Source organism: Sminthopsis crassicaudata, chromosome 2, assembly GCF_048593235.1.
Source record: "Sminthopsis crassicaudata isolate SCR6 chromosome 2, ASM4859323v1, whole genome shotgun sequence".
Lineage (NCBI taxonomy): Eukaryota > Metazoa > Chordata > Mammalia > Dasyuromorphia > Dasyuridae > Sminthopsis > Sminthopsis crassicaudata.
In genome coordinates this window covers 541022260-541045096 of record NC_133618.1, presented here as the reverse complement: position 1 = coordinate 541045096, position 22837 = coordinate 541022260, and the positions used below count along the sequence as shown (strand labels likewise).

At 40.1% G+C, this 22837-nt stretch overlaps 1 protein-coding gene across 1 annotated transcript in view; it reads right to left on the bottom strand.

The window, feature by feature from the left end:
- The window catches only part of UBAP1L (ubiquitin associated protein 1 like), a 34913-nt gene extending 12181 nt beyond the window's left edge, over positions 1 to 22732 (bottom strand). The window contains exons 1-4 of the mRNA XM_074294821.1: positions 21016 to 22732; positions 12801 to 13051; positions 3161 to 3838; positions 819 to 1028 (exon numbers count right to left, since the gene is read on the bottom strand). Of these exons, the coding sequence (XP_074150922.1) occupies positions 819 to 1028; positions 3161 to 3838; positions 12801 to 12920 (1008 nt within the window). The 5' untranslated portion in view covers positions 12921 to 13051; positions 21016 to 22732. The remainder of the gene's footprint in view (positions 1 to 818; positions 1029 to 3160; positions 3839 to 12800; positions 13052 to 21015) is intronic.
- Positions 22733 to 22837: the final 105 nt, after the last annotated feature.

The following is a 22837-nucleotide window of genomic DNA, read 5'->3' as shown; positions in this document are numbered from 1 at the left end:
GCCTGGGCTAAGTTAAAAAAAAACAAACAAAAAAAACCGCAGGGTACCAAGTCAATTTTTCAACAGTGTTATTTCATTTGGTCTTTACAACAGCTCTACAAGGTAATTTTCAAGCTACAAGGGGTTCTATTATAATTTCCCAGGAAAATGAAATTCAGAGAATTAATGATTCTCCCAGAGGCAGAATTAATAAGGATTTGAACCTAGATTTTGGTGGTAGAACTCTAGCCAATATGCAATTCTGTTTTGTTGTTGTTTTTGCAGAGGCTATGGGGTAGGGGTGGCTTTGAACATTTCAAAGCTATCAGGACCTATATTTTCTGAAATTATAACAAACAAATATAAATTATATATATTTATGACATTATAAATTGTAAACAAAATTATAAAACAAACACAATAATCATGATTTTAAATTGAATTAGAATCTATGGGGTGACTCCTCTTTCCTAATTTCTGAAATTATTATTGCTCTCTCCCTCACAGAATTCTTTTGTGTGCCTTTCTGTGTTTATGCTATATTTCTCACACACACACACACACACACACACACACACACACACACACACACACACACACACACACACACACAAGAATATCAGCTCGTTGAAGACCGAGGCTACTCTTGGTCTTATGTTTACATCCCTAACACCTGCTTAGTGCCTTGACAACAACAGGTGCTTACTAAATACTCATTGGATTGAATTATTAAAACAATGGTTTTCCAAGCCCGCTAGAAGCATCACCACCCTGTCCCAGCTTCTGCCCTCTGCCAGGTCCGGACTGTCGCGTTTACCTGATTTGATTCCATCACTCACCTGGCTCAGGCTCTGCCTTCCTGTCCTTTGCAGAGCTAGGATGGCCCTGCGCATGGGGTACCCCAGAGCCAGCACAGGTTCAATGAGGTCCCGCTCCTCCTGACTCAGGGCGGACAGCAGCTCAGCAGTGGAATCTGAGTGGTTGTTAGCAGAAAGGAGCGGTCGTGGAGTGCCAGGACAGGGTGGGAGGCAGGAGTATGGGCTGAGAGACTGAAATACAAAGAGAGAGGGTCGATTTTGGGAAGGTGCACTGATGCTGCTAATGGGCAAACCCACAGTGAAGAAAGGAAAGAGAGGGCCCTGATGGATCTTAGAATTCTGTTTTCTTCAGCTGGGGGTAAAGCACAGTTCAGGTGCCATCTCCTCTGTAGGATCTTTCCTGAGGCCCCTAATTCTTTGTTTTCTGGTTCCCTTGTATTTACTCTGAATATATACTGTACAGACTTATCTGTGCATGGGCTGTTTTCCCCTAGTAGATTCTAAGCTTTTTGAGAGTAAGAAGTCCTTCACATCTTCTTCTTGCCCCCAGCACCAAGGACAGTGCTTTGCATGAAGTAGGTGGTCAATAAATGCTTGCTGAATTAAATTGTGCTCTTTTCTCCCTCACTCTGTCCCTTAGACCCTGAACATTGATGAGCTAAAGTTAAGGAGGAAGTTTAACTTGGTCTATTGCAAGGACAGAACACAAAGGCAGAGGATTTTTCTACACCAGCCTCTCCTTCTCTATGACCTCCCCTTGGAAAAGCTCACTGCCAGCTTGTTTCTGAAATAAACATGGTATGATTTAATTTGTTATGTTGCTTGGGAAACCTCAAACCGTCCTGTGTCCAAAACTGATAAAAATCAGAAGACAGAAGGCTTGGGAAAATCTCAGTCTGTTTTGTTTTAAACATTTGCCCCATCCCAGATGAGAGAAAATCCCGTATTAGTTGTTCCATAGGTGACTATAATTAAAACCATTCTTCTAAGACTTATCCAGGGAACTAGTCTTAGCTATTGGGGCACCTGGGTAGGAATTCTTCAGGCACCCGTCCCACTCCTCCTTCTGGCCATGGAGCCATCTCTTAGTACTGGCTCACTGGATGGAATGCCACATGGTGTAGCACAGAGAATTCATGACTAGGAGTCTGGAGACACAGATGCTGTCAGGCTCTCCCTTTAACTTGCTATGTGATTTTAGTTAAGTCACTTAATCCTCATTCTCTGAGCCATAGTTTCTTTGTCTATAAAATGGAATTGGGCTATGATGACATTTAAAGATCTTTCTCCTTATAGCAACTAGGTGAAATGGACAGAATGCTGGCTCAAGAGGACCTGAGTTCAAATCCAGCCTCAGATACTTACTGGCTGTGTGACCCTGGGCAAGTCACTTAGTCCTGTTTGCCTCAGTTTCCTCATGTGTAAAATGATCCGGAGAAGGAAATAGCAAACGACTCCAGTATCTTTACCAAGAAAACCCCAAAAGGAAGCACAGAGTATTGGGCTTAACTGAAACAACTCAACAACAGTCCGTATTGTATTCTGTGATTTTAAAGCACAATATCAGTGTAGTGCATGCCTGGCACATATTAGGTGCTTAATAGATGCTTGTAGAATTAGTGGCAGTTCAATTATTGGTAGGAAAGCCTGTTTCTGTCCCTGACGCTGTTCCTTATTACCCATACTATTTATTCTTTGTAGCCTACCTCCTCTGTGAAGATGTCCCAAATCATATCATAGACTTAGGAGGGCCCTTCCATAAATCTAGCCCAATACGCTCATAAGGAAACAGGTTGGGAGAGATTGAGTGATTTGTCCAAGATCGCATGGGCAATAGGTGGCAGAGCTAGGATCCGGACTCAGGTTCTCTGCCTCTAAGTCCTGTTCTCTTCACCTTTTTCTGTACCACCCATTTGGCAGTCACCACACATTGCTCTGTGCCATCTTCTCCATTATCTTGTCACTACGGTTTTTTATGTGTTTGTCTTTTTTTCTCTACCACCCCTGTTTGCATACCCACAAAAATTTTTTTTAAATTTACATTAGGGTATCACATACATGCATAAACGATATGTCTTCCCTTCCCTCCAGTACTTCCGGCACCTGGAATATTTTCTAGTGTTAGCAGTCACTTAATCAATATTTGTTGAAGTGAATTGGTTCAGTAAATGTTTCCTGCTTGGCTGATTGATCAGACTTGGCCCTGGTGATGCAGGGAAAGCCCCAGAAATTGGCAATCACTATCATCTCCTCTCTTTATGACTACGGATTAAAAGCTTGGGGTTTTCTCATGGAAGGGGGAGGCAGGGTGGGGAGGGGACATGGGATAGCCAAAAGCACTGGGGAGAAAGGCCTGGTCTCACCGGGACGGTGGGCTTGTGACTCCGGATGGGGGGGATGGAGCCGGCGGTGGCCGGCCTCGGTGGTATTGCTGGAGCGCTCTGAGGAGGCAGGTCCGGGACGGGGGCTGCCGAGGTCATGGTCCTGTTGTTTCTGAACCGGTGGTAGAGAGCCAAGGACTTAGTGGCCAGTCTGCGCTCCGGGGAAGCAGCTCGACTCAGTGGAGGCACCAAGAACGACAACTTTCTTCGGACACCGTCCAACTCGTGCTTCATGCTGTGGAAGATGTCCAGAGACCTCCTCCGGTGGCCTAGAGTCGGTGACCCCGGGGAACTAGTAGAGCCTTTCTCAAGGACCGACCCAGGAGCTGAGGGAGAGCTGGGGGATGGCGTCTCCTTAGGGCTACTGTCATCCTCGTTGCCTGAAGAAGTGCCTTCCTCCTTCTCTTCCTCTTCCTCTTCCTTCTCCTCCTCAGTGAATCCTTCTTCCCCACACTTCCAGCTTCCAGGTGGAGGGGGGGTTTTCTCTCTGTCCTCTTGTGGTTCCGCTTCAGCCATACTGGATGTATCCAATGAGTCTACCAAAAGGAGCCAACATGGAGGTGCGGTGGCCATTCCAGGGGTCTCATTATCCCAAGTCATTTCTTGTCTCGTGGCAGCTTCCAGCCAGTAAAGCACCCTTCTCTCCAGGGAAAAGTCATGCTACAGAAGAAAGAGCAAGAATGAAATCCAGTGTCTTAAACCCCAAAAGGCAAAATTATTTCAAATGTTTAAAACTTTAGGTTTTTCTTTTCTTAAAAATTTATAGTGGTATTTAATTTTCCAAATATATGTAGAGAAGGGGCAGTTAGGAGGCGCAGTGGATAGAGCACCAGCCTTGAATTCAGGAGGACCTGAGTTCAAATCTGGTCTCAGACACGGAATACTTCTCTGTGACCCTGGGCAAGTACTTAACCCCAGCCTCAGGGGGGAAAAAAAAGATTCAAAGAACAAATATATGTTGAGATAGTTTTCAACATGTATTTTTGTAAAACTTGTGTTCCATTTTTTTTTTTGAGGGGGGGGCAAAAGGTAGATTTATTTAGGGAAAAGGTTACAAACAAAATAAGGGAATAAAATAGACACTAGGAATGATAAATAGGAAATAGAGTGGGAGAGCATAGGAAAGACAAGTTCCTCAATAGAACTCAATTACCCAGTAGAAAGGGAGCATCCAATGAGGCTGGGATATGCCTTTAGATAGCAGACTAAATCTTGAAAGAGACTTAGCACCCCTTAGCTATAAGGAGAAATGGGAGTGGGAAACAGTGGAATTAGGGTTCCCCCATGGGGGAAGGGAAAAGGCACCACAAGGCAGAGTGCTGTGGTGGGCTGACCCAAAGGAAGGTAGCAGCAAAACCATGGGCCATAAATTGTTTTATAGGGAAAATTTAGCCTCAGGGTCTTAACATAACTTGGATTTCTAACTGGATTACCTTTAGAAGGTAGGACCAAGCTTGTGTTCCAAATTTTTAATCCCTCCTTTCCTTATTTTTCCCCTTCCCAAGATATCAAGTAATTTGATATAGGTTATAATTTTTTAAACATATTTCCATATTTGTCATGTTGAGCAAGAAAAAAATTAAACTAAAAGTGAAAAAACCATCAAAATGAAAACAAACCAAAAGTATTTCAAATATTTTTAAGTTTCCCTTTTATTCTTTCCCCACATCTTGTGGGATAGGTAGGTAACAAATAAAGCAATGAACCTGGAATCAGGAAGACATCTTGAGTTCAAATCTGGCCTCAAACACAAGCTATATGGCCTAAGCAAGTCACTTAACCCTGTGTGCCTCAGTTTCCTCATCTGTAAAATGAGCGGAAGAAGGAAATGACAAAACATTCCAAGAAAATTCCAAAAAGGGTCATGAAGAGTCAGACAACTGAACAGCAAAAGACTTTTATAAGGCAGTGTAGTTTAGGTCAAAGGTACAGAGACTTTCTGTTTTGTTTTGTTTTGTTTTTCATATTCCCTCAGAAAATTGCAAGCTTTGTATGTGTGTGTTCATGTGTACAGAATGTCTCTCTCTCTTTCCTCCTCCTCTTCCCTTTCCTTAATATCCCTGCCACCCAGTATAGTGGGGACTAAAAAAAGAAAAAAAAATAACTGAGAAACATAGGCAAAGTAATGAGCAGAATAATTTAGTTGGGTGGTTTGCAGTTCTTTCCTTTTGAGAGAAAGAGAAATAGGAAACATTCCATTCACCTACTTTTATGATTAAGAACTGGGTACACAGAATTCTATTTTTAAAAAATGTTAAAAGACAAAGAGCATGCATTCTAATTATAGCCAAGTTAGGAAAAAGAAAACAGAGTAAAGTTCAAGATGGGCAGGGTAAAAAGAATAGAAAAGAGACAAACACAAGAAAAAATTATTCAGAAAGACACAACAAAAAGAATCCCATGCCAGTGATGCATGGGGGAAACTGATAGCTACTCAGAGATGCACACAAAAAAACCAGAAATAGGTTGGTATACAGAGAAAGGGAAAGCAAGGTCCACATAGAACATAGATTCATAGATCGACAATTGGAAGAGATAAGAGAGGTCATCTAATCAAAAAACATCATTTTAAGAAGAGGGAACTGAAATCCAGAGAAGTTTATCATTTTGCCTAAAGTCACCCAGGTAAGAATTGACAGAATCTGAATTTGAACCCAGATCCTCTATCTCCAAAACATTTTTTTTTATTTAATTTTTTTTTGATAAGGCAATTGAGGTTAATTGACTTGCCCAGGGTCACAAGCTAGAAAGCATTAAGTGACTAAGGTCAGATTTGAAATCCAAGGCTGGTGCTCCATCCACTGTGCCACCCAGCTGCCTCTCCAAAACATCTTTGTATTTATTTTATAGCTTTGTATGAAATCACCCTCTCATGAAACAGGGAACACATCAAAGATTTCCCTCAATCCCAGTTTCTATATCTGTTTACAATGTTCCAGTATTACTGTTGTGGCTGTTCAGTCATTCCAATCCTGCCCCGGTCTTCCTGACCCTCAGGACCTCTGTCCTGAGTTCTCTTGGAAGTTTCTGGAGAGGTATGTCCTTTCCTTCTCCAGCAGCAAACAGATTAAGTGACTTGCCCAGGATCATACAACTAGAGGGTTTCTAAGGCTAGAATTGAACTCAGATTTTCCTGCCTCCAACCCCAGCACTCTATCCAGTGCACCACCCAGCTTCCCTTCAGTGTTACTGCTCAAGGGTTAAAAAAAAAAAAAAAAAAAAGAGGAGGAAGGGACATTTTTCCCTTGAAAATTAGGACCTTTCTTTACTTTCTCCTCTTCACAGACATCATCCTTCCTGCCCTGTATCCCTGACTCACATTCAGTTCAGGTGTATGACAACGCGTTAGTCCAATGTGAAGGAAGTGCCAAGATTTGATGACACACAGCTTCCACAGCTTCATTTTACCGAGTGCTCTTGGCACAGGTAACCATTAACAGGGGCTCATGACACTTCCCTCTTCAGTCTAGAGAAGGGCCAGACTGTTGCATTGTTGCGTTCTTGTTAGTCTGGCCCAGGAGCAAGAATGGACTCACTCTCTGGGTGAGTCCCAAGAGAAGCAGGCTCTTCCTATTTGGGCCCCAGACCCGCTTTCTTTGGCTTTGGACTGATTTCTTCTTATGGCTGCCCCCTAAATCACGCATTGTGTGTGGTGGGGAGGGTCCCACAGATTTTCTCTCTAACACAAGGCTTCTTAACCTGAGGTTTGCGAATTTGTTTCAAAAATTTTTTTGAAAGGGGTTAACTAACTTTGATATAATTGAAATAATTTCAATAAGTTAAATAATTTTAATATAATTGATTTGTTATGTAATCTTCTGTATTTTATTTTACACCCTTAAAAAGATTATTTTGATTAGTATGAAACAGGAAATGGATCTGAACTCTGGTCTTCTAAATTAAATTTGATTGTTCTTAAAAAATCCTCTCCCTTAAACTTTCTGTTTCAGTTTTCTCATCTGTAAAATGGAGACAATAAAATCTGCCTTTTTCTGGATTATAGCTAACCTTGATGCTCTTCTAGATCAAAGCTTTACATCTGGAAAGGCCCCCAGAAATCATTCAGTTCAATTCACTCATGTTACAGATAAGATACTGAAACCTAGTTCCTTTTCTTTTTTTCTTTTTTTTTTTTTTTGAGGCTGGGGTTAAGTGACTTGCCCAGGGTCACACAGCTGGGAAGTGTTAAGTGTCTGAGACCAGACTTGAACTCGGGTCCTCCTGAATTCAGGACTGGTGTTCTATCCACTGCGCCACCTAGCTGCCCCCTGAAACCTAGTTCCTTAATTAAACTAGTAAATTAAATTACTTTCCCAAGGTTAGAGCAAGGGGTTGGGGGAAGGGTGGAGTCTAAATCCAAGTCTGACTATTATACACAAACCTGGGCAAAAATTCAAACATATAATGATGTGAATGTATTATGTAAATGACAAACACTATTATTACTATTAGTGTGAATTTGCTGAAATTTGCCTTTGAACCTCTACTTCTTATTTTGTCCCCCTCCCCATTATTTAATTCATAAATCCTTAAGACACTGATTGTGTTCATGCTTCCTAGGTCCTTCCTTTTAGGAAAGAAAAAGATATTAAATTCATCGACTATCCTTTCTCCTTGCAGAGATGGTGTTTTTTTCCAGAATTTTTTGGTGTATTGATCAATTATGATATTTTTTTCTTCCTCTCCATCCTCCTCTTTCATCTTCTTCTCTTCCCCATCCCCCACTTTTAAAAATGTTATTTGTTACATGAGATGGTTCTTAGGAGAGGAAGGAAGAAGAATACTGGAGGAAAATATGGTGATAGGAAAAAAAATCAACAAAAACTTATTCTAAAAAAATTCATTCAGATGAAAGCATCAGAGATTTTATACATTACCCATCTCAAAAGGAAGAATCAGGAGAAGTTTAACACAAAGGAATGAATCAATAATAGTGGAATTTCAGGTATCAGAAGCAAGAGATTTGGGGTCATGGAGTATTTGTCAAGTCATCTTCCAACAAGGGTACGTCAGTGGTTCAAAATATTTCTTTTCTTTGAAAGTCTGCTTTCTTTTTTTCTTACTGGATGTAATCTGAAATCCATCTGAGCACATAATCTTTGCACAAAAGGTTTTTTCTCTTTTACCATAACATGGAAGTTGTTATCTTCCAGGTCAAAAAGACAAGATAATGGAAGGTTCTCAGAGACATTGCTACATCACCGGGGATAATGAGTTTCTATTACCAAAAAGCTAAAATTTTGGATTAGCAACAGATCAAATGAGGACAGATCACTAATTCTCCATTTTCCTCTGTTAACAAATGTTTGGTATCTCAGAAAGACGGAGTAATACTGCCCCCCTCAGCCCGGTCAGGGAGGGCTTCGAGAGCTCTTGGTAAATGTCCAGCTGTGCCTTGGGGTGGGGGGATGGGAGGGACACACATCTATGTATCTGTAATCTGGTTAAAATGAATGTGTATGAAATTCTGCGTAATTATATTGACCACTCGTGGTTCGAGAGATCAGGGGATGACGGAGCCAGAATGCCACCTTTTTCTCAGATGTGTGGTCACTGGCTTTATGGTTTATGCTGACTGCAGTTGGGGGGGAGAGGGGGGAACAACTTCCTCAGAAGATTATTGATGCAAAAAATAAAACTCACAAAAAGTAAATAAATTAAAAGACTGCCCAAGGAAAGCTTGAGGTAATAAGAGACAAGCATTGGACTGGAAGTCAGGAAGAGTTCAAATCCAGCCTCAAACACTTAGAAGCTGTGTGACTTGGGTATGTCACTAAATTCTGTCTCCTTCGGTTTCTTCATCTGTAAAATGAGGATAGTAAGAGGACTGTGGGGCGGCAGATAAAGCACCAGGCCTGGAGTCAGGAAATGAGTCTTCCCGGGTTCTGGCCTGAGACACGAACGCAGTGACCGGGGGTAAGCCATTAAATAATAGTTTCCTCATCTGTAACATGAGCTGGAGAAAGAAAAGGCAAGCCAGCCTTTTCCAAGACTTTTTTAAAGTCACAGACGTTTTCTTCAACCCCAGAAAATGTCTAAATGGAGTCACAAAGAACCAGACACGAATGACTAAAACAAGTGAACAATGACCTCCCCAGGGTGGTTGTGAAATAAAATGAGACATTTTCTAAGAGCCGTGCAAACCTTAAAGCGTGACTATAAATACTGGTGATGATGGAGGAGGGGGAGGAGGTGATGATGGCCGGAAGTCGGCCCAAAGGGCTTTTATTTGGGGAGAAAAGAGAAAAAGGTAAACTTGAGGGCAGAGATGTGTTTGCCTTTGCATCCCAGAGCCCAGCTCAGTTCCTAGCAGGGTCACTCGCTTAGCCGACTGGCTGATTGCTCGATTCCTTACGGGTGGGTTCTATATAGGACACAATTCTGGGGAAAGGTCTCTCTCACTGGGAGATGAGGTCAAGCTCAATGATGTCCAAGGCATAGAACAAAGGCTCCCTCTTGTGGTTTCACAAAGCCAGACAATCTGCTGTCAGTCACAGAATCTCTTTCCTATAGAATGGCAGAACTGAAATGGGTCTAAAAATTACGAGTCCAAATCCTCCATTTTATGAAGTGGAAAATGAGACCCAGAGAGAGGAAGCGATTTGCTTTTAAGGTCATACAGGGCTGAACGTCAGGTTTCAAAGCCAGAACCTTTGACTAATGCCAACTCATTGCCCCATCCTGCTTTTCCCTGTGCCCACTGGGCAGCTCTTCTCAAATGTAGAACCGCAGTAGAGCTGGTAGGATTCTTGGGGAAACAGAGTCCAGAAACCAAACAGTTTTCTCCCTCCAAAAGACATTTATATTGAGAGATGCTCAGGAGGACCTTTATGTCAGCCTTGGATTGATGTGTTCCCCACGTTAGAGAGCACAGCGGAATCCGAGTGGGGGCTTCCCGGATTTGTGCTCCCACCCATGACTGTTCACCATGCTGGTGAGGCAGAGATGTGGGCAGAGAAGTCCTGGGGACTCTCAAAACAATGCACAGAGAGGTGCATCCCCCTGCCCTTACAGCCAGCCAGGTTGTTTAGTCTAACTGCTTCGTTTCGACACATGAGAGAACTAAAATTAAGTTTGAAAGATTAAGAAACTAGGCCCAGTGAGGCACTTGTCCAAAGTCACACAGAGAGTGAGTAGTAGAGCTAGCAATCAATGCTTCCAGAAACAAAGCTAGTCTTCTCTGGAAATCCTTTGAATCACAAGGAACAAAAGGTGTCAGGTTCTTGAACTGCAAAATGAGGGAGATTCCACTAAATGTACCTCAGAGATCTCTTCTAGCTCTAAAAATGGTCAGACGTGGGAACTGACAATGAAAACTGAAGGGAAATTCAGACACTATTGCCTGAAAGTCTCTGTGGGCCATATTTATGGGCCGGGTTTAAAAGATGAGCTAACTGGGTGATTCTGCGTGGCACGCCGTGTCCAGACCGTATCTTCCATATCGGGAATGCACCTTCTTCTCTCCTTCACTACTTAAAAAGCCCAGCTTCCATTAAGGCTCAGCCCAAACCCCACCTCCTTTACAAGGCCCAGCCTGATCCCTTTCTGGGCTCTAGCTTTGCCTTCCTTCTCCTGGAAAAAATAAATCAAAATGAAAATCATATTTACTCTGGATATATTTTATATTGACTTCTCTGTGTTGTTTCCCCCCACTGGAATATAAGCTCCTTGGGGGCAAAAATTGTTTAATTTTTGTCTTTGCATTCTTTGGCCTCTAACCCAGTATCTGATACACGTTTTGTTGTTGTTTAGTGATTTTTAGTCATACCTGACTCTTCACGACCCCCTTTGGGGTTTTCTCCGCAGAGATACTAGAGTGCTCTACCATTTTCTTCTCCAGCTCATTTTATAGATGAGGAAATCGAGGCAAGCAGGGTGAAGTGATTTACCCAGGTGTCCTCTGTGCCATCTACCTTCCCACCTGGCACATAATCAGGGCTTAATAAACGTTTATTGAATGAATAAACTGGATTATCTTGCTTAATGTTTTATTAAAAAAACCATCCAGGATTCATCATGTGTCACCTAGAGAAAAGGATAGAAGTTCCTTACAGAACATGAAGTTTTGGTGAATTTTTTGGACTGAGTGCCTAAGGACTGACCAGCAGCATCTGCCAGAGGTAGAAAGAGGATGAAGTAATTTAAACTGGGAAGAATATTATTAGATATAGGGGATGGCTCTATAAGAGGAGAGATCCTGAGAAAGAAGTTGAGGATGTAAAAAAAACAAAAAGCATCAATAAAAATTGTTTAAAAAAAGGAATGATGAAGATATAATTGGAACATCCATATACATAGAACAATCATGAAGACATGTAACAGCACATTACTATCTAACACTGTGATTTACAGTGAATACCAGATTATTGTCATAAGGGAGACAACAATTTGTTTCTCTTCTCAAGTTCATTTCAGTATAAGGCAATGGGAAGAGATTTGGAGTTAGTGGATCTGGGTTTGAAGAAACATAAATACAGAGTCAGCAAGGACCTAAGAGACCCTGTGTGCAGCCCCCTGAGGCTCAGGGAAGATCATAGAACTTGCAAGATCTGAAAGGATTGAAACTCAGGTTGAGTCAATGGCAAGCATTTATTAAGCACTTGCTATGTGCCAGGTATCTGTGCCATGAGCTGGGAATAGGAATACAAAAATAAAGATAGAGCCTGCCCTCAAGAGTTTACATTCTAATGAGGGGAAAAAATACACAAAAAGCAAGAGAAGGGGCAGCTAGGTGGAACAGTGGATAGAGTCCTAGCTCTGGAGTCAGGCGGACCTGAGTTTAAGAAATCCAGTCTCGGACATTTGACACTTAGTAGCTGTGTGATCAAGGGCTAGTCAATGAACCCCAATTGTCTCAGTAAAAAAAAAAAAAAAAAAAAAAAAAAGCGAAAAGAGGGGGAAGAGATGGAAGAGATAGTCCAGAATCAGGAGAGGAATGGCAAGAGAAGTGAAAGAGGAAGTATGGCTGGTCCTGAGATTCCTCAAAATGGGAGGTTGTAGGAAGAATCTACCAATCGGAGGAAGGGGCTGCAAGGCCAGAGAGATTTTTTTCAGGTTTTCCTGACTCCAAGTTCATAACTGACCCTATCATTTAAAAACTGTGACCCTTGGTCTTCAGGGCATTGAAGTGGCCCAGTGCAGCCCTGAACCCGAGTTCAAATGTGATTTCAAACATTAGCTGTGTGGCTCTGGCCAAGTCACTTAATCCTGCTTGCCTCAGTTTCCTCATCTGTAAAACAAATTGGAGAAGGAAACGGCAGACCACGCCAGTATCTTTGCCAAGAAAACTCCAAATGAGGTCATGAAGAGTCAGACACCATTGACTGGCATGACAGAACAACAACAAAACTTTGATTTTTATTTTTCTCAGGGCTTAAAATGAGAGAGGGTGTGGAGGGTGGGGAGGGGAAGGGGGATTGGATTGGGTGATCCCCTACAAGCCTTAAAGGAATGAAATCGCCCGATAAAATCTTTGTCCTAAGAACATCAGGACATATATGGACACTTTCTGCCAGTGTGAGCTGTTCTCCCAAAAACCAGAATCTGGGATTCTCTCACATTCCATGAACCACCAGGCTTTGTGGGCCCGGCTAAAAAAGAACCGGCGGACACACATACTCACCATAGATCCAAGCAGGAGCTCTCTGCAGTCAGGTACACAGAAGTCGGAGGCTGTAACTGGTTCCCATTCTACCACAAAATTCTTGGAAACCCTGAAAGGGACTCCATCCAGGTAACTCATCCTGAACCTTGCTTGGCTGTTTAGCAGTTCAAGGACAATCGAATAAGTCTGGAAGGCTTGACCTAAACTCTGAATAGTTCCCTCTGAAATTTGGAGAGAGTCCCAGAATGGGGGAGGTGAAGAGGCTGGCACTGCCCAAGAAGGAAAAAAAAAAAAAAAAAAACAGTGACTATGTTATCAACCATAATTATACTATAAATCATTGAGATTCATACTGTGGTCACTGAATAATGGTAACTCATATTTATGTAGCACTAACTATTTGCCAGGCATAGTGCTAAGCACTTTATAAATATCTCATTTGAGCCTCACAACTACCTGGGATAGATGCTATTATTATCCCCAATTTTACAGATAGATAAACTGAGGCTGGATTTGAACTCAACCTTTCCTAATTTCAGGCTGGATCTCCATCTAATTGGACCCCAATCTACTTTTCTAGTCTTATCATTCTCTAAACTCGTATTCTGACCCTCTTCTGCCAACTTCTGTTCATGCTATTCTTTCCAGATAGAATGTTTTCCCTACTACCATCTATCTACTAGAATAGAGATGTGTCCTTCAAAGCCCATTGTGTTCTGCCAAAAGCATTCCCTAAATACCTGTGCTCACTCTCTCCTGTATAGCACTTATTGTGCTTAGAAAACAGCCTTAATTCTAATAGACTTGGGATGGAAAATGACATCTGCATTCAGAGAGAAAATGACATTCTATCTAGTCTATGGAGACTGAATGAGGATCAAAGCATACTATTTTTACCTTTTAAAATTTTGTTTGCTTTTTCTTTCTCATGATTTTTTCCCCTTTTGTTTGATTTTTCTTTCCCAATATGAAAATATGTATTGGATTGCTTGCTATTTTGGGGAGGGAGATAAGGTAGGGTGGGAGGAAAAAAAGAAAATTTAGAACTCAAAATCTTACAAAAATAAATGTTGAAAGCTATCTTTACATGTGATTGAAAAAATAAAATACTACTGAAATTTTTAAAATTAATTAAAAAAGAAAAGAAAACACAGTGCTGGTTTTCAAACTTTCTTAAATCTTAGGTTGCTGGGGCAGCTAGGTGGCGCAGTGGCTAGAGCACCAGCCCTGAAGTCAAGAGAACTGGAGTTCAAATCTGATCTCAGATACGTGACACTTAACTGTGTGACCCTGAGCAAGTCACTTAACCCCAATTGCTTCAGAAAAAGAAAAAAAAATCTTAGGTTGCTATTTCCTTTTTCAAATGTTTATGTTCTCTCCATAAGCAAATCAGGAGAGCAAGGGATAGTTTATCTATCAGATCTTTGGAGAAGAGATGAATTTATGACCAAAGAAGAACTAAAAAACATCATGAAATGCAAAATGGACAGTGTTGATTACATTAAGTTAAAAAGGTTTTGCACAAACAAAATCAATACAAACAAGATTAAAAGGAAAATACAAAGCTGTGAAAAAAAAAATGTATATCCAATGTTTCTGATAAAAGAACTCTGTCAAATTTATAAGAAGTCATTCCCTAACTGATAAATGGTCAAAGGATTTAAACATAATTTTCAGATGATGAAATTAAAGCCATCTATAATCATATGAAAAAATTCTCTTAAAAACCATTACTTAGAGAAACACAAATTAAAATAACTCTAAGGTACCACACCTCACACATCTCAGATGGCTAAGATGACAGGAAAAGATGACAAATGTTGAAGGAGATGTGGGGAAACTAGGACATTAATGCATTGTTGGTGCAATAACCATTATGGAGAACAATTTGGAACTGTGCCCAAAGAGCTATCAAACTTTGCATACTCTTTGATCTAACAGTACTAATAATGGGTCTGTGCAAAAATGTTGATAGTAGGTTTTTTTGTGGTAGCAAAGAATTGGAAAATTTGTAGATGCCCATCAATTGGGGAATGGTTGAATAAGTTGTGGTATGTAAAGGTAATGGAGTATTATTGTTAAATACAAATGATGAACAAGCTGATTTTAGAAAGGCCAGGAAAGATTTACATGAACTGATGCTGAGCAAAACAAGTAGAATCAAGAATATGTTGTACACAGTAATAGCAAGATTGTGAGATGATCAACTATGGATGACTTGGTTCTCAGTTTTTCAGTGATCCAAAGCAATTAATCCAATAAACTTTGGACAGAAAATGCCATCTGCACCTAAAGACTGAAAAGTAAATCAGCACATGCCATGTTCACTTTTTTTTCATTTTTCTTGTTTTTTTTTTCTCCCTCTTATGGTTTTCCCTTTTGTTCTGACTTTTCTTTCCTAACATGATTCATAAAGAAATGTGTACGAAAAAAATTTAATGTACATGTATGACCAGAAAAAAAGAAAACAATAAAAAAAGGGAAAAAGAAGAGAAAATATTTATGTTCTCTCTCTCTCTAACTAGACTGTCAGTTTCTTGAGGGCAAACATCATGTTTAATTTTATGCCTGTATCCCTAACATAAGCCCTTACACACAGATGGTAGTGTGGATAGAGCACTGGGCCTAGAGTCAGGATAAGGAGTCAGAAGATTTGAGTTCAAATTTGATCTCTGATGTTTACTAGCTTTATAACTGGGTAAGTCACTCTCCTTACCTCAGTGTATTCATCTGTAAAATGGGGAAAATAATAGTTCCCCCGCCTCAGCTTTGCTATATGAAGTAATAATTGTAAAGCACTAACTAGTGCCTGGCAGATAGTAAGCATTACATAAATATTAAATATTATAATAACTATTTATTTATATTGTTTCAAAGAGTTCTACAGATATTATTCAATCTTTAAAAATGTTTATTTGTCCTGAATTAAACATAATGGTGGAGCTGCTTAGAAAAGCTCCACCATGAAGCTCTCCAGGCATGAGTAACAGATGTCTTTACCTCCTCTCTTCTAGTCACCATGTCCCTCATTCAAGCCCTTTCCCCATAAATAAACCTCTGAAATGCTTTTAAAAAATTTTAATAGTATTTTATTTTTCCAAATTTTTCTCCATTTTTTCTTCCTCTCTCCTCCCTAAGATAAGTAATCTGATATAGGTTAAAACACGTGCAATTCTTCTAAACATATTTCCATATTCATTATGCTGTGCAAGAAAAAAATCTGATCAAAAGGGGAAAAAAAAAACCAATCAAAAACAGCAAAAAAAGGTGAAAAAACTATGCTTTGATCCACATTCGGTCTCTGTAGTTCTGTCTCTAGAGAAAAAGATGGCACTTTCCATCCCAAGTCTATTGGAATTGTCTTTGATCACCTCATTGTTGAAGAGAGCCAGGTTTACCACAATTGATCATTATATAATCTTATTAGTACTGTTTTCAATGATCTCTTTTTTTCCCCCCTGAGGCTGGGGTTAAGTGACTTGCCCAGGGTCACACAGCTAGTTAGTGTTAAGCGTCTGAGATCATATTTGAACTCAGGTCCTCCTGAATTCAGGGCTGGTGCTCTACCCACTGCGCCACCTAGCTGCCCCTGCAATGATCTCTTGGTTCTATTCCCTTCACTCAGTATCAGTTCCTGTCTCTCTAAAATCATCATCCTGATAATTTCTTATACAACAATAATATTCCATTACATTCATATACCATAACTTTGTCAGTTATTCCCCAACTGATGGGCATCCACTTAATTTCCAGTTTCTTGCCGTTACAAAAAGGGCTGCCACAAACATTTTTGCACATGTGGGTCCCTTTCCCTTTTTTATGATCTCTTTGGCGTACAGACTAAGTAGAGACATTGATGGTTCAAAAGGTATGCAGTTTCATAACCCTTTGGGCAAATTACTCTCCAGAATGGTTGGATTCTTTCACAATTCCACCGACAATGCATCAGTGTCCCAGTTTTTCCACATCCCCTCCAACATTGGTCATTATTTTTTCCTGTCATCCTGGCCAATCTGAGAGGTGGTGGTATCTCAGAATTGTCTTAATTTGCATGAAATGCTTTCTTGTGGGGTTTCTTACCCTTGATTATAGCATGTTAAGAGCTAGAAGGAGCCTTGGAGATCATTTACATCAGTGCCCTCATTTTCACAAGTTAGGTCATCAAGGCCCTCAGAGATAAGAACTATGCTGTGATAATAATTCACATTTACAAAGCATTTTCTTGAAAATAACTCTGTGAGGTTGGTAGGTGATTCTGTAATGTCACAATAACCCATATTTTGTGGCATAGGTCCAAGAATCAGATTTTGTATTATCTATATCTTTATCTGTGAAGAGCAGCTAGTTAGTGAAGTGGATGGAGTGCTGGGTCTGGAGTTGGGAAGACCTGAGTTCAAATTTGACCTCAGACACTTACTAGTTGTGTGATCTTGAGCAAGTCACTTAACCCTATCTGCTTCAGTTTCTCCATCTATAAAATGAGCTGGAGAAGATACTGCCCCAGTTTCTTAGCCAAGAAAACCCTAAATGGGGGTCACACAGAGTCAGACAAAACTAAACAAAAAAATAAAAAATCTGTGAAATAGATGTTTTACTTGACATAAGGCTCCAAGAGGCCAGAGATTCTATCTTTTATGACATTTAACATTTAGTTACATGTAGATTTGTTGTCTTTTGTACACAAAAAATGTTCTCCTAGTAAAAAATGTACTTTGAAGAAGTAATGAAGAAAGATTTCATTAAGTTAGCCACACTGTTAATTTGGCCTTTTTGTGAAAAAGGGGAAAACTTTGTCCAGATAATTAGCCATGGAACAGAGCAAAGCTAGGTACTATTCTCTAGTTTAGACAAGGTATGGTGTCTAGCACAGCACTTTGTAAAATCAGAACTACCCCCTAGGATATACAGATAAGTCAGGGTTCCATTTTGGGGTCCAGCAGGTTTGGCCAGTCAGCTGATTAACTGTTTTTCTTTGTTATAAAAGAGAATCCAATGAGGTGAGGGCCTTGAGTCACTTGTAAGGGATTAGCATAAATCTCCCACACACGCATTTCTGGATCAATAGCTCCCAGCATCCTCTTATACAAATGATGACATCATTCCACGTGGCAAATAGGGTAATCTGAGCCTGGAAAGGTAGAAAGGCCATCTGGCTAACCCTCTTAACTGTCACCTCTGCCCTGGCTCTGCTCATTGCAGCTCTGCTCTCCATAGGCAGAGGACGAGGATGAAGAAGGGGCAAAGGACCTAGTCCAGTGCTTGGAGGTGAATCCTCATCAGCAAAACTAACAGGAACAATTAAGCCTGAGACACTATGGGAGGCGCTGGGGGGGTGGGGAGGGGAAGGAGGAGGAGGGAATACCCAGAGATGAGGCAGCTCCCAGGTCCAAGGATTTTATGGTCATCTCGAAGACGAGGCTACATACACTCCAAGAGTTACACAATGTAAGACACCATATAGTGAGTGCTGGAGGAGTGAGATAAACAAGAACCGCACCAACAAAAAAGCACTATCCAATGCTGAACACTGACGAAGTCTGATAAACATTTACTGAATGGCCACTATGTGCCAGGCTCTGTCTTTAGTGCTGCAGATACAGCTAAGAATAAGAGTTCCTGCCCTTAAAGAACTTGGAATCCAATGGAGGAAGACAACAATAATAATATTAAATTTAATATTGTTCCTAGTTGGGCGAGAACCTGTTGGTCTTGAACAGTTGCAGGAGTTCTATCTTAAAGGACAGATCCATCAGTTGTCCGACTCTGTGTGATCCAATTTGGGATTTCCTTGGGAAAGAAGATGCATGGTTTGCCATTTCCTTCTTTTGCCCATTTTACAGGTGAGGAAACTGAGGCAAACAGGGCAAAATGACATACCCAGAGTCACACAGCTAATTAGGGTCTGAAGCTGGACTTGAATTCAGCCTTCCTGACTCCAGATGCTCTGCTCTATCCAGTGTACCATCTAAATATCCTCTGGTAGAACAGGCAGGATTTAATTAAGTGGGAAGAAAGTGAGTCATCACAAGCCAGTGCAAACAAAGGCACTAGGACAGCACCCCATGCTTTGGGGACAAGGAGGATTCGTTTGATTGTGGAGAAGACACAGATAATAAAGTTGGAGATATCAATTGTGGCCAGATTATCAAGTGCTGCGAAAGCCCAGACAAGGAGTTGGAACTTTATCCTCCTAAGAAACAGGCAGCTGCTGAAAGCTTTTGTATAGGATCTCGCTGTACACAAAAAGCAGTGTTTGAAGTCAAGTTTACAGAGTACTAGGGTGTGGGATAGATTGGAGATGGGGAAAGACTAGAGGCAGGGAGATTCAGCAGTATGATGGAAGCAGGCAGGGTCTGTTTCATTTTTATCTTCCCATGGATCCCCAGAGTCCCAGAGCCCTAACAAAGTATCTTGTCCCTATCAACAGGCTAATAAATGTTTTCTGAATTGAGCCACAACTGACAAAGATCTGGACTGGGATGGTGTCAGTGAGAATGGAGAGGAATTAAAGGCAGGGCCAGGAGGCAGACACCTGAGTTATCACATAGACACAGGGAACATAGTGAATTGGGTTTGTTTGAAGAGTTGCTGCCGTGATGAATTTGCCATCCTTCAAAGTCCCAAATTCTATTTTAGGTGATATCTGTTAAAACTAAAAGCTCTGTTTAGATTGAACAGTTGACTGTTGGAAAGCTAAGTCTTAAGATATGCTTCCTTTTTAGCCTGGAGAAAGAAATCCTTTAAGGAATGGAACCTGCAGCAGAATCATCAGTTCTAATTCATTTCTCTTCAATAACTAGTATCAGTGTAGTCTCTAAATGTCTATTTGATTAAAACAGCTTTGGTTCTGCACAGTAGGTGATCTACGAGTAATGCCAATTGAATCAAAGACTTCATCCATATCCAAGAATCTGAATAGTCAGCAAGAACATAAGACTGAATCAAAAATTAAATCAGAGGGTTCCCACCCATCCCTTCTATTTTTATTTCTAATTCAATTTTATGTACTGAATTCTCTCCCTTCCACTCCTCTCTGCCATCTCTCCACTCCCCTCCCACAAAACAAGTTATAAATATGTATGGTCAAACAAATCAAATCCCCATATTAGCCATGTTCCCCCACCCTCCAGGTTAAATATGCTTCAGTCTGTACTCTGAGTCCATCATCTTTCATCTGGAAGTAGGTAACATGTTTTATGATGAGTCCTCTAGAATTGTGCTAAGTCATTGTATTTCTCAGATTTCCTAAATTTTTGAATATCATTACAATATCATTATTATTTAAATGTTTCTTCTGGTTCTGTTCACTTCACTTTCCATCAGTTCCAACATTTTTTTAGGTTTTTCAGAAATCATCATCTTCATTATCTCTTACAGCAATAATAGTATTTCATCATATACATAAAAAAACTTGTTCCATGTGCACAGTTGAACAGTTTTGGAGGCATAGTTCCTCAGTGTTCTCCAGGATGACTGGACCAGTTCAGTTTCACTAACAGTAAAGTACCTTTTCTCACAGACTTCTCAGCATGATATTTTCTTTGTCAACTTAGCCAATTTGGTGAATAGAAGGTGGTATTATAGCACTATATTATAGCACTAATAATGATTAGTGATTTAGTGGTTTTTTTTTTTTCTTCATATGGCTGATAGCTTTTTTCCTCTTAAAACTGTCTATTCATATCCTTTGACCATTTTATCAATTTAGGAATGACTCAGTCTTATAAATTTAGCTCAGTTTTTGAAATATCTTAGAAATGAGACTTTGAATGAGAAACTTGTGACAAATGGTTTTCCCCCCCAATTTCCTTATCCTTTTCTGATTTTAAACTAAATTAGCTTAATTTTTTCAGAAACTAATTTTATATAATAAGAATTATCCATTTTACTTCCTGCAAGCCTCTCCATAACTTGTTTGGTTCTGAACTTTTATTTAGGGTTTTGGGAAAAAATTCTATGTGGTGGTGTTAGCTTGGGTCAAGTTAGGAAATCACCATGAGGACAATTAAAGTTAGCCTAATATCAGCTATTGATTATTCTAGAATAAGTTATCAGTGCTAAATTAAAATATCTGTCTATGAACACATATATTAAGAAGAGGTATATGATTTATGGTATTCTTCCCTCAAAATCTTATACTACATTGCCTGTTCCCTTAAACACACAAGCCCAAAATAGTATTTCTCTATGATCACATCAAATGCCAACATTCCGTATCTACTTTGGGGCTTACCTTGCTAGGATGTAGAGTAGCTTCCTTCTTTCCCTAGGAGTGGACAGAGCAGTAGGGCTGCCCAGATGGCCATGACACGTTGATCTCCTTTGTGTTCTTACATGCCGAAGCAGTGACGTGCGCTCAGCAAGGAGAATGGCTTTAGATTGCAGGGATCATACCTACTGGTTTAGGTTTATAGTTGCAAATCCTCTCACATAACCCTAGTTACTAGGTTGAATATCCCCTGATGCTGTATTTATGTAATCAAATTCTACTATTTAGTCTTCCATAAACCTCTGTACTGGATTACTGTGCCTAAAATAGGCTGTTCCAACTCAGATGTTCTTTCTATAGTGAGAAAAACCCCCTTATAAAATAACCTTGATGTAGAGATACTTTACAATATGGCATTGGACAAATCAACTGTCTATAAAGCTAATTAAGTTCAAAAGAACCCAGTTTCAATTTGTAGGCATTATGGACTATGAGTTTGATGTGGCGTAATAAAGGAGAAATTAATTATATATCCCCTAAGGTTGTTCTGAAAAGTTCTAGACACAACAAACATGATTTCCTCCTTATCTTATTTCACGATTCTCTAGGCTCAAAACATCTTCCTTTCCTCTTTACCTATTAAATTTTTTATCCTTTAAAACCCAACTCAATTGTCACTTCTTTGATATCTTTGTAGTCTTTCTTAACATTTCCCATGGGTAACCCTTCTCTATCTCAAACTTCACATTGGTTTTTTACCCTAGAAGACAGCATGGAGGAGTGGAAAACAAAGTATCAACTCTGGAATCAGAGAACTTGGGTTCAAGTTTTTCAATACTATTAGCTGTCACCCTGATCATCTGATCATCACTGAGTCTTCCCAAAGTCTGTACCCTCATCTGTAAAATGGGTTGCATTAAACAGCCTTTGAAGTTCCTTCCAACAAAAGATCTATGATCCTATTGTATTCATCATATAAAGCAGGCATTGGCAAAAATATAGCAGATAGGAGGCAGCTAGGTGGCGCAGCAGATAGAGCACCAGCCCTGAAGTCAGGAGGACCTGAGTTCAAATGTGATCTGACACTTAATTAACACTTTCTAGCTGTGTGACCCTGAGCCAAGTCACTTAACCTCATCATCTCAGCAAAAAGATATATTTGATATATCAGGCAGCCCTCTGTTTTTAGAAAAATGAGAAAACCATACTTAACTCACTGACTGACCTTACAAAAAAGCCTAACATAGAGCTGTTTTTGGCTCTCAGGCCACAGTTTGCCATCGCCCGATACAGTGACTGGTTCTGTGTCATTATCCTATCAGATTAAGCTCAACAAAAGAGCTTAAGAAGTTTGTCTTAACTTTTATTCCTCCCAGTGCCTAATATAGTGCTCTTAAAACTTCATATTTTATAGGTCAAAGATACATACAGAGACACTGCCTCCATTGATAAAAATTACAATTCTTCTACCATTTATCTTGTCTCCAATTTTCTGTCATTGTTAAGTTTTCATCATCCTGCAGCTAATCTGGTGACAAATATTTCTAAAATATAACTTTCCTTGAATGACAGATATGAAGCCTGTCATATAGCTCATACTCAAACTGTTTGGTTGACCCTGCCAGAACTTGTGTCCTACTGGCATATTCTTACAAATATTTGTTGAATTAAGAGAAGTAAAATGTAGAAATGGTTCTATTTCACTTGTCAAAGGATAGAGAAAGATTTCATCCAGAAGGACCAATTTTTTTGAACGTAATTGTTGCTTTTACAATTTGAAAATAAATTTAGATATCTTTTGCACTGGGAACTATGTATTTTGTACAATCAATTTTGTATTTCAAAA